Source organism: Penaeus japonicus, unplaced genomic scaffold, assembly GCF_977035675.1.
Source record: "Penaeus japonicus unplaced genomic scaffold, GWHDUDI00000001_assembly GWHDUDI00000017, whole genome shotgun sequence".
Taxonomy (NCBI): Eukaryota; Metazoa; Arthropoda; class Malacostraca; order Decapoda; family Penaeidae; genus Penaeus; species Penaeus japonicus.
The window spans coordinates 25,301,992-25,317,452 of record NW_028234419.1 but is presented as its reverse complement, the minus strand read 5'-3'; the positions used below and the strand labels follow the sequence as shown (position 1 = coordinate 25,317,452).

Below are 15,461 nucleotides of genomic sequence, written 5' to 3'. Positions count from 1 at the left end.
AAAGGAAACATTTCCAAATAGAAAAAATACAAACATACCAAGGAGTATGAATAGACGTGTGCATAGGAATAAACATTTATGCAAGATTTTCCCATTGAAACTCCAACAGTAAAAAGGACTAATCTTGTCAACACTGCATTTAAAATTAAATCAAACCATTGTTTAGATATAAAATTAAATCAGATAAGGGAGTATTTCTTTCTAACATTATTTCTCTTACTAATTCAACATTATTGCTCACTTACATTAATTTTGTTTCAACAGTTTGTTGTACGTTTCCTTAGTTGGGTTTTCTTGCACTATAAATGATATCGACTTCTAATTTAAACTAAATATATAGTTTATGATGATGTATATATAATATATAATAAGTTTCCTTTGAACCGGCCTTCATTAAATATTTCACTTTTATCTGACAAATTTATAATCATTGCTCTTATGTAATGAAAGTAATATGCACATTTTCATCTAATATTGTTTGGGGAATTATATCTTCCTGACTGATTTGTTTTTTTCATCTTTTCTACCAATCAAAACACCATACAAATGTCCACTATAGAAGAGTATTACAGCAGAAAGGATTTCTTAAAAAAGAAAAATGATCACCATTGAGTTTTTATTTTTATATAAAAACACACATTCATCTTAATAACATTAGACTCATCACCATTGTGTAAAAAATACACAAAAAACAAGAGAAATCGGAGTACAGACATCCTTGTACAGATATTTGTAAGGAGGGAATGTGTCCCATGCTAATATCACTGAACACCTGCTACTGAGAAAAGTACAAAATTAGCTAAGATTTGTTTTTGTGATTTTAGCAGATGTTGAAGATGTATAAAGAGGAAAAAAAAAATAGACTTTATCCATGATATTTACAACCAAGGAAGACTGTACTTAAGTCAGTCATAAATATGGAAAAAAATGTTTATCCCGAGGTCAGTGATGATAAGCCTCGAGATAAATGATGAATGAAATGCTATTGAAGCCTGTATTCACACAGATTCCTCATAAATTATGAAAAAAAGAAAAAAAAAGAAAGGAAGGTTTCACAGCTCCAACTTAACAGGTGGTATTAACATCTCTTTCTAAACTGACTCATTCACAATAGAAAACACGCGACACCCAGACAATGTTTTTGTAAGCTTTTTTTTTCTTCTTCTTCTCTCAAAGGACACGTCTGGGTCAGCCCGATAAGATTTCAACAGGCGCATTCCCAACGTGTCTTAGACTCGCAGCAACAGGCAGGCGCACATTCACGCCTCACTGCTTGCCGGTGGAGAAGAGGGCGATGATACCAGCCGCACCAAGGGTACTGAAGATGTAGTTGTAGGCTGGAGCAAAGGAGCGGAACACCATGAAGGAGCCCACCACCACGAGCATCAAGAACAGAGCGTTATTGTAGAAGAGGGAGAAGGTAGTGGACTGTGACTCGGCAACCTCGTTCTTCTTCCATAGCACCCTGTCAGAAGGAAAGAATTGTGTTATCGATGGGACTTGATTCGGAAACGAAGTTTGAATCAAGAGATTTCTAAAATGCCATTTATGATTTCAAATCTTTCCAAACTTCAATGAACTCTTAGAAATCTCATGACTGCATCAAAATGGGAAATTATCAACTATCCATTAACAAAAATGGCTATCAAACATTATATAAATTCCTCCTAAGTTGTTGGTTACATTTCCAAAGAGAAACCTTGCCTAAGGAGATTAGCTTCATGAGGAGTTGATTATTTCTGTGAGCTAGGCTTAATGAGAAAAGGTTGCAAATGACCAAGGAAAAAGTGTGAAAGTGACGGAGAATCTGAGGAAAACTTTTTTATAGGTATATATTAATCAACATTCTTTCTAGGCTATTGATCGCCAAATGGAAAGACAGCGACATGAAGATAGTGATCATAAATGACAGACAGGTTTTCTAGTAAAAAATGGATGAAAATGATCTTGCTCATCCACACAACAAACTGATATCTTGATTCTCTAGAACTTTCTTTGACTTCTATTAGTCCTGTTTGCTATAACATAATTAGAACAGGTGAATGTAAAGTGAACACACCACAGAGAAGAGAGCAGCACAACTCGAAAGGCTCAAGAGGCCTACAATGCTAGGGCTACCAATACAAAATTTTAGACCTTTAAGTTGATGCTGTAAATAAGAAAATTAACCCATAGCATACAGGTATCATGACATACAAAACATCTCTGATAAGACCTAAAATACAGGTGCCGATGCACACATGACATCATCAAGAACAGCTCAGTCATGAAGTATTGAGAGTTTAACAACCTAGCATCAGAACTACAGCTTTCCAAATTCAGCCTAAACCCTCGTTTTGTGATGGACTTAAAGAAAATATTCATTAGGCAAGTCAACACTACCGGAGGGCGGAGAAAACATCCCTCTAATTTTTTGCAAGTGCCAGCAGCGTCAGAAATAGCCTGTTCTAACCAAGTTAGCTCATTCAGCGCCCTATCTGCAATGGGTTAATCCAATTTCCCCCTCTTACCTCTCATCTTTCTCCTTCTTGCTCATCTTCTTGTCGGAATCCAAGCTGCTCATCACCTGGCGGGTCACCGACTCTTCAATCTTCTGGGCCACCTGGAAATAAAAAGTGGATTAGTTACTTGCGTCAAGTCTTGTGACGAGACTAAACTAACAGAACTGATTTTAGTATCCTTATATACCATGAGCGACTTTTTTTGTTTTTGTTTTGTCGTTCACCATCTTATCATCGCATATTATTTCTTCTATATTTATCCAGTTACAATATCACATATTTCTATGAAATGTTCAACAGTGTGGATACACTATGCCTAGTTATATCTATATACTTATTCTATGACATCCCTGCATTATTTTTCTGCGTTATTATTGATAACAAACCCTTGTTGCATTATTTTTCTAATATCATAATCATCATCTTGCAAATATTCATAAACATAATTGTTAGTTCCCTATAGTTTAGCCTATCAAAGAAATCACCAATTTCCCCCATACAAGATAATAAAGCTAAAATACTTCTATTCTGTCTGAGGGGTTGGCAATCTGTCACAGGAAATGCATATATACAAAGAGTTAAATTTACTAGATCTTACCTTGTGCTTGAGAATGAACTTGGTGTTCTTGTATGCCATTGCAACCAGGTATGTTGCAATGCCAGTGACAAGGGCAAAGATGAAGGCTGACGACTGTGGGTCCATCAGATGGATACGCCAGTACAGCCCTGGAAATCAAAATATGTATATTAGTCATATTTGCATATACTTGTAGGCATCAATACGTTAAAGGTAAAATAGTCATACGGATTATCAATGTTCCATAAGAAATTAATGAAACAGAAATAGGATTTCATTAGCTAATGAAATGGTGACCTACATTTCAAGACTGCCCAAAATAAAAACTTTAAGGAGTTCTATATCATTCCAAAATTTCATTGCAAGTTCCAATCAATATAGATCAGAAAGAAAACAATAGGCCTGTAAAAATTCCTGCTACTGTAATTGTATCATAGATTATAGATTATGTATAAGCTAACATGGGAAATCATATCATAAAATCAAAAAAATTTAACATCAATATGCCAAGTGTCTTCCGAGACAAAATTTTTCTACAGCACAAAGTTATAATCTGTGATACAAAAGAATAGTTACACAACTTAGAAAGCAGTTCAATTGGAACTGATATCAGAAAAGGGTATTATTTCTGGTCAAGAAACTCACTGTGCCCAACAATCAGTAAAATGATAATGAAAATGCTTGCAACAAATGAAAAACAAATCAGTGAATGACCAAAACACCAAGCCGTAAACAAATTTACATAAATCAATTTTGCTACATCATACATGCTACCAAATCAGTGAATGAAACTATAATCCCCTGCAAATTCCAAAAACAGTTGACAACAGTCCACTATGGCACAATCTTCATATTTTTTCCCCTACACACACACACACACACACACACACACACACACACACTCGGTTACACCTAAGAAATCAATAAGTAGGCCTACCTGCCTTCATGTTTTCCCCATTACTTGAATATTTGTGAAATAGGTGGTAATATTAATAGAAAAAAACTATCATCAATATTGATACATTAATAAAAATAATGTTAATTAAAATGTAACCTTTGATTTCAAGAATATTCAACAGGTGGTCTGGTGAAGGACAGTATGAAACTGGTAAAACAGATTTAATACAACACCAATTCCAATAATAAAAGCAGAAACTGACCCAGGATCAATAAGAGCAAGAGACGAGTGGAAGGTGTATGGATATCTATAAAAGATAGTGTATCACATTCAACTTAGTAAGCTCTGAAGACCAAGAAACCCAAACAAAATATAAAGCGACTGACTCATGGTTTTAAAATTGGGAACTGTGAGCAGGGAGAGTGGACCGACTATGAGCAGTGCTTTGCTCCCCATAGATTCTGTGCCCTTTGAATGGTCAGAATGCTGGGGTTTTTGAAAGCATAAGCCTAATGCCCTGGGATTCTCGGGCGCACTAGCCGCGAGCCTGGGCTGTCCACTCACTCACCCCAAGCGTCGGCCTTGACCAAATATCTCGTTGCCAGCGCCTGATCCAAATACCATGAAACGTGTCAGCACGTCATCTGGCGCGAATGGGATAAAGGTTCCAAAAGAGCAAATAAAGCATGGACCAATGGCTACCGTGCCACAAACAGCCAATGTACCTACAGTCCTCAGGAAAAGGCAAGCTAACCACTTGCACATACATTCTGGCATGATGGATCCTAGAGGTTTGAAATTAAATCACCTGGGAAAGCAACACACTGTTAGAACATGTGTGAAGGAAGTCTGTTGGCCTTTCGCATAACTACTCCCCGCCTTCAAGGTCTCTAGAGTTGGATTTCTAGTTAAAGTCAAGTGTAACTCAATACCCATTCACGCCAGGGCGATTCCGATTCTGAATGGTCACAATGCTGGGGTTTTCGAACAAATAGGCATAACGCCTTGGGATTCTTGAGATCACTAGCTGCGAGCCTGGGCTGTCCACTAGCTCACCCTGAGCGCCGGCCTTGACCAAATATCTCGAAGGCGTACGACGCAAAAAAACTACGAAACATGTCAGCACATCATCCAGCGCAAATGGGTTAAACTTTATGATGCCAGCTTTTCTATAGAGCTACCAACCATAATAATTGATTAACGTCAAAACTAAGGATTCGGTACATATTCAGAAAAGCACTGCGTCACTAAATACATGGTACCAATAGATTCCTCTCAACTTCTGCTACTCATATGTAGTGGAAAAAATCCATGACTGCCCTGTATACCCCACAATCTATGCCCCAATAGGAGATTTAGCATAAAATAAAATTAAGACAATTCGTACATGCTCTGAAAAAGAGGGGTTCAGGGGGTAGGCAAAGCCCTCCCTTGGCTAAGGCTAACCTCAAAATTAGGTCGGGTTCGGCTGGTTGTTCCGATTTAGGTTCCGACTTTGTAGAAAAATGCACTGAAAACAGCCCATACAGAATATCCACCAGAAATCACTTCATGTTATGCTGTAGGCATGGAGGTAACCGCGACTGCTGTGCACATGATATGCTATGCTGAGCAAGTTGTACACAAACCATATCTTTTGCATTTGTATTTTACAATGTATATATATGGTGGAAGCAAGGCACTTTCATGGCAAATATCAATGCAATCTAATCGTATATTACCTCATACATTCCCTGATCTCCTTGATACCCTCTCCCTATTATTAGGGTCCAGATTGTGGGGTATAGGGCAGGCAATCGCATATTATATCAACTATATACAAGTTGCAGAACGTTGAGGGGAATCCATGGGTACTAATATCATGCTATTTAGTAATGTGGCAGTATTCTGAATATTTACCTACGATTCAACATGTCAAACATAGTAACAGCTGATAGGTAAACAACCGGATAAAACATGTAAATACTCTGTCATCTTAACGTTAAGTCATATCAATTACATCAGTAATTAATAAATAATCACAGTAATCATTCCCAAGTACCATAGGCCTACATATGGACAAAGTAAACTCAGTAATAACATGAAATTAAAATATAACGAATAACAACATTTGTACATAAAAACCGAACAGAATAATCCCACACAGAAATAAAGGAATGCCACCAAACGAATAACCTTTAACAACATTGAAAGTAACCAACATCAACTTACATATGGGGATAGCAGAGACGATAAAAGCATTCAAGAAAAAGATAACATTTCCCTTCTTGGACACGCTCCGACTGAAATCCTGCAACAACAGCTCCTCCTCCTTCGTGAACTTATTTCTGCTCGAATCCTTCACCATCTTGTCCTTCGTTCCTTCCTTCCGCGGCTCTGAATAAAGTCTGAACGGCCACCGGCTCTGGTGTGTCTCGCGAATTTAGGATCGTAGTGTCAGACGCCTCCTGTCACTTTCGTCCACCCGGCGAAAGCTCAGATTGTTCCAATAATGCGACTGATTAGGATTTGGGTTGTACAAGAAGATTTGGTTGGTGTTTTTAAAATGTATGTGGTGTCTATATGATTTATGTATTAAGATTTTGTGGCTCGACTTGTGTCGAAGGGATTGTTAAGGAAATAGTAAATATATCATTAAAGTAAAAATGAATGGTAATAATTAATATCAAGGGCTCCTTCACTTCATCCAGATTATTTTATCTATATTTTTCAATTAATAAAGTATATGAATTTAATATAATCTTAATTATTGATAGATTGAAGTATATGTATATTATTTTATAAAGACTGTCTGATTGCTGCTTAAATTCGAGTCCTCCAGCATGGCCAGCCAGGTGGAGCAGGGATGCCAACCCTTGCTGGTGACGTGTGACGTGTGAAAAGAAGCTGGCAGACCTCGTGTGTAGTTGGTATGCCTGTGTAAACATCACGGTGGTGGGTATGAAACGCAAAGTGTAAACAGAAAGAAAATCTCAAATCTATCCCTGGATATGTATAATTTGGTTGTGGATTTATCGAAGCGCAAAAGTACATTTATACGATCTTACAATATTATGGAACTAATTATGAGATACAAAACTAAATCACTTATGCTTAATTATTTTGCATATGAGTTTCCTAGTTGTTTTTCCTAGTCTACTTTTCATAGTTTCCAATGGAGGAAATCGACCCGACTTTGCGGTTATGGGATCTTACAAGCATTTAATTCACGAAACTTTTAGTGTCATCACCGAATTCATTCAGGAGGTTAAGGATACTTTCATGTAGTCATTATCTAATAGGTGGATATATTGCAATATATTCTTATTTTGACATTATAAGAGATTGTGAATGTAGGTTAGACGACTCCGCTTCCCCCGTTGCTGTAATCAACTAGTGTATTTCTTGGCATTTTATTTAGTTTTGTTGCTAGAGTATCATTTCTCTTGTATTTACTAGAGGTTTATGCTAATTCATGATTTGGAAATGCGATGAACGAAGACGATTTGACTTGGAATATCGACTTTTAAGCCATTTATAATTTTCCTGTTTTTGTAACAGATGAATGTTATGAATATATATGCAAACTATATGCATGTTGTAGTCATTGATAGAAGTTAATTAAATGTTTAGAAGGCACTGTAGATTTCAAAATGGAACTCTTTACTCGCAATTACATTAGCTGGGTTGTATTCAAATTGCTTTACTTTGAACTATGATAGGCCTACAATTAATAGGGTACCATCTGTAAACTATGATAGGCCTACAATTAATAGGGTACCATCTGTAAACTATGATAGGCCTACAATTGATAGGGTACCATCTGTAAACTATGATAGGCCTACAATTAAGAGGGTACCATCTGTTTTATATGTTTTCGATTTGAGGACATAGACTTGGAACTTTTACTCCTTTTTGAATACACGAAAGAGATATCAGAGCTCGATGTTCTTAACAGGCCCATCGGTTGTCGTAAAACAAGTGGAATAAAATAAATTCCAAGAGACAATGAGAAATGGGGATATAACAGATCTCATTATATGCAGAAAATCATCATTACGATCCGATTGTCCCACTTTTTCATATATTTTTCTAGTATCTATGATATAGCTCTCCAAACTGTTACTTTTTCTAAATAAAATTGTTTGGGGGTTATATTTCTCTTTTGAGAATATGATATAAAGTAGAATGGACAATCCTAACAACTATATTTCTAAATTAGATAAGACCACTCACATCTTTTCTTTAAAAAATATATATATATGCAGAGCCAGATGAGACCAAAGTCATTTGCATTTTTTCATTCACCATGCATATCAAATTTCTATTATTTTTCATTAAGATGGACAATAACATATTTATATCATATATCTTTTTTTTTTTTTTTATTGCATGAGTAAAGTCAGATATTCTAAATATATATATATATATATTTTTTTTTTTTTTTATTGTAGTTTCTGCTCTTCAACACCTTAGTCTGATGGAGATATGGAAGCTCATTTTTTTATTTTTAAAAACTATCCAATAAGTTTTTTGAATTTTAGTTTGAAAAGAATATTGTTATTATTATCAATATAGATATTGATACCATAGTTATTATCAATATTATTAGTAGTATTATTAGTGTTATTATCATTCTTATTGTTATCATATTCATTGTTATATTATTGTTGAAAATCTCAGGTTTGGGCCACTTATGATAACACTAGGTTATTATAAAGTTTATTATTATTGATATCAATATATACTCTTACTATTATAAGCAGTAACAATGTTATTACTATTGTGACTATTATTACTATTCCCAATATTATTTCCATTGCACATTGATTTTGTGAATATTTTCATTCATTTCCACCTTCTTATCTGTGCTTTATTATAAACTTTCAAATACATTCATAAATCTGATACATTGTAAAATAAATTTTTATGCATGCTGTATACACACAGTAAGGTTTTATGACAAAACAGATTTAGATATTCAGGGAATGAGAGATGATTTGATATGAACCAAAAGACTTGATTTAAGAAAAGCAGAGATCTGAATATTAAAGGAACTAGACATAATGTTTTTTAAATTACATAATTTATATAAGAAAATGGAGATTTGGATATTCAAGGCCAGATACAGAATCTGATATTACCCAAATAATTTATTCACAAAAAAAAAGAAAAAAAGTTATGGTTATTCATCAGGAAATTGTGCAGAATTTTCAACTAACCTTTTTCTGTCTTTCAGGTTGAGGGGCAAAGTCTAGTTGAATGCAACAGCATATCATATCACATCAAAGATAATAACCAGCTTTGCAACGTCACTACCTTCAGTTTCATTGTAGAACATTTGATCTCAAAGTTAAAGGTTAGTATAGAACTTTAGTTTGTTAGGAAATGCATAGGTTGTGTGTGTGTGTCTGGATGTGAATGTCTTTGTGTGTACATTCATGTGTGTATGTTTGCGGGTGTGTATTTGCATGCATGTGTTTGGACGTGTGTATGTTTGTGTGCGTATGTGGGTTTCCGTGTGTTTGTGTACATGTGAGTGTTTTTTATTGTTATTTTTTTTCCTCCTCCTCTTTCTTTAAGTCTTAATATTGCCTCTGATAATCCTTTTTAATCGAAGCTCTGTCTTTATACATACAAATATGAATATCAATGTAAACAGCTTCAATAAGTTCAGCACATAAACTGAGAGAGAATATAAGGCTAAGATAGAGTGAATAGTGATATATATTTCATGTCTATCTGAGCTTGTGGCACTTTTTTCCCTCCCATCGAACAGGAAATCGTTGACAGCCTAAGGCATGAAACCCAGCATGGATCTCCCTCAGCCCAACAGACGCTTACGGGCTCGGAAGTTACAACAGGTATAATTCAGTTGCATTTGGTGATGTAGTGACGATTTGTTAATACAATTTATATATTGATACTATAATTATACAATTGATAGAATAATGATATAATGTTTAAATTGATGTAATAGTGGTATGATAAAGATACATTGACATGGGTTATCAGGAAAGGAATTGGAATGATTTTATTTAACCCATTGCCGACGGGGGATAGATTTGCTTACACAGGCTCCAGGATGAGTTTTATTTCTGATCGAGGCAGCTTCTGCAACATAAATTGATTTTTCCCACTCCCTTTTAGTCAGTCATTGTAGAGCTAGAGACATTTTTGTGTTTTGTTTTTTTGTGTGATTTACTGTTTTTAGAAATTTATATTTGTCATATCACAGGCTCCATCAATTCTGCAGTTGACTAAAATTGAAGTTCAGGGTCCATATCAACTCATTTTTTTTCTTTATACTTAATGTGATAGAAGTATTACTGTTTTAGGGGGGGACAAAAAGCAACTTTATTTTTTCGTATCTCTGTGCTGTCACAAACAAACACGAAACTTATAACCATCCAAAATGAAGAGGAAGGAAACTTGTGTTTTTGACAGTGAGTGCCACAATAAAAGGCATCCCTACTGGCACAGGGGCAGATTGTAGGCATTGGGCATGGTGTAAGTCACCTTCCTCCTCTCGTTCTGCCTGCACATCTTTCATCTGCAGTACTTTAGAGCAAGAGGTCGGCAACTTGCGATGTGCCATCCCTCTATAGAGATAGTGCTTGCTAGAGACCGTAGATGGGTGCTTATTCCCGCCGGCACTGTTCCGTCTTTGCATGGCTGCAATGCCGGGGCTCTCGAACACATAAGCCTAAATCAATTATACGATTAACGGCGCTTGCCGGCACCCGGTGTTATACATATTACATAATCGCCGTCTGTGGACGGCGGCCGGCGGTATCGGGTTAATACTTTTTTATTTTTTTCATGAGTTTTTTTTCCTCTTTTTTTCAACTTATACTTCCATGTTTGAGTATTCTACTTAGTGTATACAAAATATGGACTAACAGGATTTTATCTGGATGCAAGGGCAATATTATAAATTTATATATTTATCACATTTTCATTGTTAAATTCAGAAACTGAATGTTAGCTTCACCCAAGGGCATGAAAATGGATATCAGTTGTACTGTCTTAGCATAGAAATGAACTCTTTATGGTTATTAATTTACATTAATGTGACTCAGGCATCCAGTCTTCAGACATCATTATGCATAACAACCATGACAGCTGGAAAAAAAAAATTAAATGGGCAAAATATTTATCACACATAAACAATCTTAATCATCTGTTCCTTAGTTTATCAAAATTCATTGCAACCATTTTTCTCTATTGTTACCTGTCCATCTAATAAGAAACAATAGGTGAAATGGCATACCATTTACCACAAAAACTAGGGCAGAGGTCCAGTCCTCAATTATGCTTAACCCTTCTGCTATGGGCATTTTTCATGGGATTGCTTTTGCACTGCATTTTTTTGTTCAAAATACAAGCTAGTTATTCCTTAAACTCTATCATACCATAAGTTTAGGAAATGATAGGAAACACAACATTTTAGGATGCCCAGCCCAAGCTAATAAAAGCAACCATACCATATATCACAAAAAATTAGCACAAAATTTTTACCTTCTCTCTACAGACAATGAAAGCTCAGAAGAATCAGTGGAGAACCCTGGCAGCGGAGAGGAGAGCCTGGCCTGCCGGAAAGGTCCCTCCAGCCCAACTTTTGGCATCCCTACAGAGAACAAGTCTGCAGATTGCAAAAGCACCCTCCCGACCCTGGCACCTCTGCCTGAGGTTGTGGCCATGGGGTCACCTAATGGCATAGCATCTACCATGCCCCCTGCCAGCCTGATTACAGGGATGATCGGGCCCTCCTCGACTTACGTCAACACCTTCACATCAGCTGCCATCACAGGCGGAGGGATGCCTGAGGTTGCAGCGATGCAGGCCGTTTCTCTGGACATGGAGCCTTCACTCTGCCCAAGGGAGTATGGCGACCCAGTGCACCTGGCCAAGTGTAGGAAGGTAACTTCTTTGGTGCCGAGTTCCTCTTTATAGCCTCTTTTCTCTCTTTTTATTCCTTATTTTCCTTATTCGGGCATCTTGAATTTCGTTTGCTCTTTCCTTGTGTTCATTTTCATCCTCTTATTTGCCTTATTTTCATTTAAAATATTTTTGACAAGATGTTGATATTCTATTGTTTTTTTTAGATATAACAGTTATTGGGCTGTATGAATACATCTTGAATACAGTTAATATTTATCTTTTATTAATGAGTTTTACTCAGTTAATCTTCATCTTTTATAAATGAGGCAGACTTATTACAGAAAACTGCATCATAGAATAGGATTTCTGAAATACTATTTCTTTCAGTGTGGTGCTGAATTCACAATAGATAGCGATGCCTACACCAATCTCCCAAATGGTGCTGTGCCAAATTCCTGCTCTCAGTGCTGTAGGTAAGTCTGTTTTTTATGTGTGTTTTTTAATTGTAAATTTTTCTATTAATTGCACTGAAGTGAATCAAGACATACTAATGGATAATTAATTATTTTTTTGTGAATCAAGACGTACTAATGGATAATTAATTATTTTTTTCTTTTATTTTGTGTTGTTCACGTCTTTTGCAATAGCGGGAAATAGCAAGTGAGGTTGAGTTAAAAGGCAGACCATTTAATTCTTAAATTTTCGATAGATGCATGTATGAATATAGGGACAAATAAATTGATAGATAGCTATATATACTCTCTCCCTCTCTCTCAAATTCCAATTCAATCTTTCCACCAGCATTGCAGACTCTGTCTCAAGAAGAAGAAGAAAAGCTGCAGATAATGAAGGGGTGCAAGTGTCCAGTACCGCAGCCTCTGCCGAGAGTAGGGCAAGCGAGGCAGTTCCCAAGAAACACAACTGTGACAAGTGTGGTCGTGTATTTTCAAAGTGGAAACATCTATCTATACACTATACAAAGGTGATCTCTTCTTTCCTTTTCATGTTTTGGGATGCTTAGAGAAAATATGCTTGAATATTCATCATTAACCCCTTCACTCCGGGCAGTAGAAAACGCTCCTCGCGCCGTATCCGAGCTGCCGGCGCGCGCCAAGTTTTAAACGTCGCTACTGAATATGACAAGTTTTAAGCCAAAACCTCTACAAGTTTATAGCCAAAACCTCAACATAATCATCATGTGTTATATATCAAAATATGCATAGTTAACCTCTTCCCCCATATGCATGTGACAAGTTATTTACATGGGTTGGGAGGAAGATGGAAAGAGTGACCTTGGTGGGAGGCCTCACTCAGATAACCAAAGAAAACGATTGAAATAGTATGGTAAACTAATCATAATATGTTTTATATTTTTACATAATGTTCCATAAATAAATAATAAAATGATTGCTAGCAGGGCCCATCAATGCCTCCCCTGGTATAAGCAAATCCCACTCTTATGTAATAAATTATTAATAATGAAAGTCAAGTAATATATCGTATCATATCCGACCTCTATTCTGAAAGATCTCGTACAGTATCCGGAAGAAAGAAAACTCAATTCCACCAGAACTGAGCCATGACGCAGTATGCGCGTCCTCGGATTTGACGCGAGCGCTGCGATGACGCAGTATACGCGTTATCGTGTCGAAGGGGTTAATTATTTTGTCTCATGGTATCTGATTATCAAAGATAGGATTCTAATCTGCTCTCTTAGCTTTGTCTTTGCCAGTTCCTATACCTTGTTGGCATAGATTTTACTAGTCAATTCACTCTCCCAGTTCAAATGTTTAGAAAAATTTAAACAACAAAGTTCTTTCAACTTTATTTTGAAATTCCTTAGATTAACCCTCTCTGGACGGGTGGTACAGTACTGTACCGCGCATTCAAAAGCCCAGTGGCCGGGCGGCACATTTTTGTGCCAGCCATTTAATTGATTTAGGTGTAATAATTTGAACGCCCCAGCATTGGGACATTCAAGGCTGGAATGCCCCCGTCGTAAGTGGGTTAACTTTTTTGGAATATATGTTTTTCTTTGTAAAAATTATCAGTAATGGTAAAGAAAGACCAAAAAAATGTGTATTTACCATTATAGACATCATAAAGATATGGATAAGAGTGAATGGTGGTGCTTCTAGATACATAAAAGGGAGTTGCCTACATGCACAGATCATTACGGGAATTGTCCCTAAGCCTTAACCCATCCATGATGAGCATTTTTCACCAAGTGGGATCACTTTCATATTATATCTTTCATTTTGTTAAAATTAGAAGCTATTTATTCCTTCAGTTCTGTAACTAGGGCATCATACCTAATGTTAATTAGTTTTATATATTATAGTGTTATTATATCATATATAGACTCAAAAATGATAGAAAAGAAAACCCACATCATTTTAAGATGGCCACCCTTGGCTGTACATCATATGATGTGACCTATCCTAGAAGGGTTAATTCCTAAAAACATGATCTATTTCATAGTAGTATGATATGCTAAATAGCTTACAACAATGTATTACAAAAGAACAATTGTTTAAACAAAAAAAAAATCTACTTCCAGGTACACCTAGACGAAGATGGTGTAGAAGCGCCTGGGGTTGATACAGGGAACCCTGAAGTACTCAGTAACAACACACTGCCTCTTTACTGCTGCAAGACGTGCAACCTGGCCTGCCTCTCCATCCAGCGGTTCAACACCCACAATTGCAGGCTACCCACTGATGATGACAACACCATTTCTGCAGTGAGTGGAACCATAAGGGAAAGTGAGACCTGGGGACAACACTTTACTTTACTTTGGTGTAGTTATAAAAGAGATCCTGTGTTTTTTTGAGAGAGAATGTGATGTGTTCTTAGTATTGCTTTTCATTGATTTAAAAGGTAGTGATAATAAACTCTCCACATTTCAGCTTTCAAACAGAATTCTGATCACAAACGTACTGAAGCTTCACAAGCTACGCAAATTCGTATGCGAGACGTGCGGGGTGGAGTACCGGACCTTCAAAAGAATAACGTATCACCTTCCACGTTGCTCCCCAGGGCCTTATCCTTGCAATGTGTGCTCAACACTCTTCTCTACACAGAAGGATCTCAACTACCACAAGAAAAAAACGCACAAGTAAGTAATTTACTTCTGATTTGCCTTAATTGAGTGGCCTTTTTTTTTTCTTTCTTTCTTTCTCTCCATTCTTAACGAGTGAGTAAGGTTTGTTGATGATCAGTAATTGTTTCATCTTCTTTGCTTGTAAAGTTCAAGGTCACAGTACTTGGCTTTTATTGAATTTATATTACTATTAAACATTTCAAAAACTTGACTCCCTTTGGAATATATGAGCCAATTTGCTTTTAAAGATATTTTAATACATTGAAGGATTTCATTGGGCTTGACTTAGGTTATAGAAGTTTAGAAATTATTCTCTGTAAAGCTAATTTTATGAAAAATCATAGCTCACTGGTCACAGTTCCATGAAACAAAATAGAGTAATAGACTAATTTGTTTGTATTAACCCATTTGCGCCGGTTGACGTGCTATCACGGGGTAGAAAAATATCCCCGGACCCGGGTGATTCCATTATTGGCGGGGCAATGTGACGTGCTGAAACTTCAGCAATAGATCACTAGA

At 36.4% G+C, this 15,461-nt stretch overlaps 2 protein-coding genes across 2 annotated transcripts in view; one reads left to right on the top strand and one right to left on the bottom strand.

Annotated features, from left to right (window-relative positions):
- Positions 1–602: 602 nt before the first annotated feature.
- LOC122243864 (translocon-associated protein subunit gamma) lies at positions 603–6,471 on the bottom strand. The gene is made up of 4 exons (XM_043001601.2): positions 6,188–6,471; positions 3,100–3,227; positions 2,511–2,602; positions 603–1,465 (listed from the first exon to the last, which is right to left on the bottom strand). Exons 1-4 carry the CDS (start codon positions 6,321–6,323, stop codon positions 1,267–1,269), a joined length of 555 nt encoding a protein of 184 aa, XP_042857535.1. The 5' UTR covers positions 6,324–6,471; the 3' UTR covers positions 603–1,266.
- A 631-nt stretch (positions 6,472–7,102) lies between these two features.
- Positions 7,103–15,461, top strand: part of LOC122243865 (uncharacterized) — a 14,685-nt gene continuing 6,326 nt past the window's right edge. Inside the window, exons 1-8 of the mRNA XM_043001603.2 lie at positions 7,103–7,222; positions 9,195–9,314; positions 9,735–9,819; positions 11,490–11,878; positions 12,227–12,312; positions 12,641–12,821; positions 14,400–14,582; positions 14,749–14,957. Coding sequence (XP_042857537.2) covers positions 7,160–7,222; positions 9,195–9,314; positions 9,735–9,819; positions 11,490–11,878; positions 12,227–12,312; positions 12,641–12,821; positions 14,400–14,582; positions 14,749–14,957 — 1,316 coding nt within the window. The 5' untranslated portion in view covers positions 7,103–7,159. The remainder of the gene's footprint in view (positions 7,223–9,194; positions 9,315–9,734; positions 9,820–11,489; positions 11,879–12,226; positions 12,313–12,640; positions 12,822–14,399; positions 14,583–14,748; positions 14,958–15,461) is intronic.

What these genes read in the sequence shown, in the direction of transcription:
- LOC122243864 (XM_043001601.2), bottom strand. Translation starts at nt 6,323, where the DNA reads ATGGTGAAGGATTCGAGCAGAAATAAGTTCACGAAGGAGGAGGAGCTG. An exon ending in CGTCTCTGCTATCCCCATAT is followed by an intron (nt 3,228 to 6,187) that starts GTAAGTTGATGT and finishes TTTGATTTCCAG; the next exon opens with GGCTGTACTGGCGTATCCAT. An exon ending in AAGAAGGAGAAAGATGAGAG is followed by an intron (nt 1,466 to 2,510) that starts GTAAGAGGGGGA and finishes TCCTTCTGACAG; the next exon opens with GGTGCTATGGAAGAAGAACG.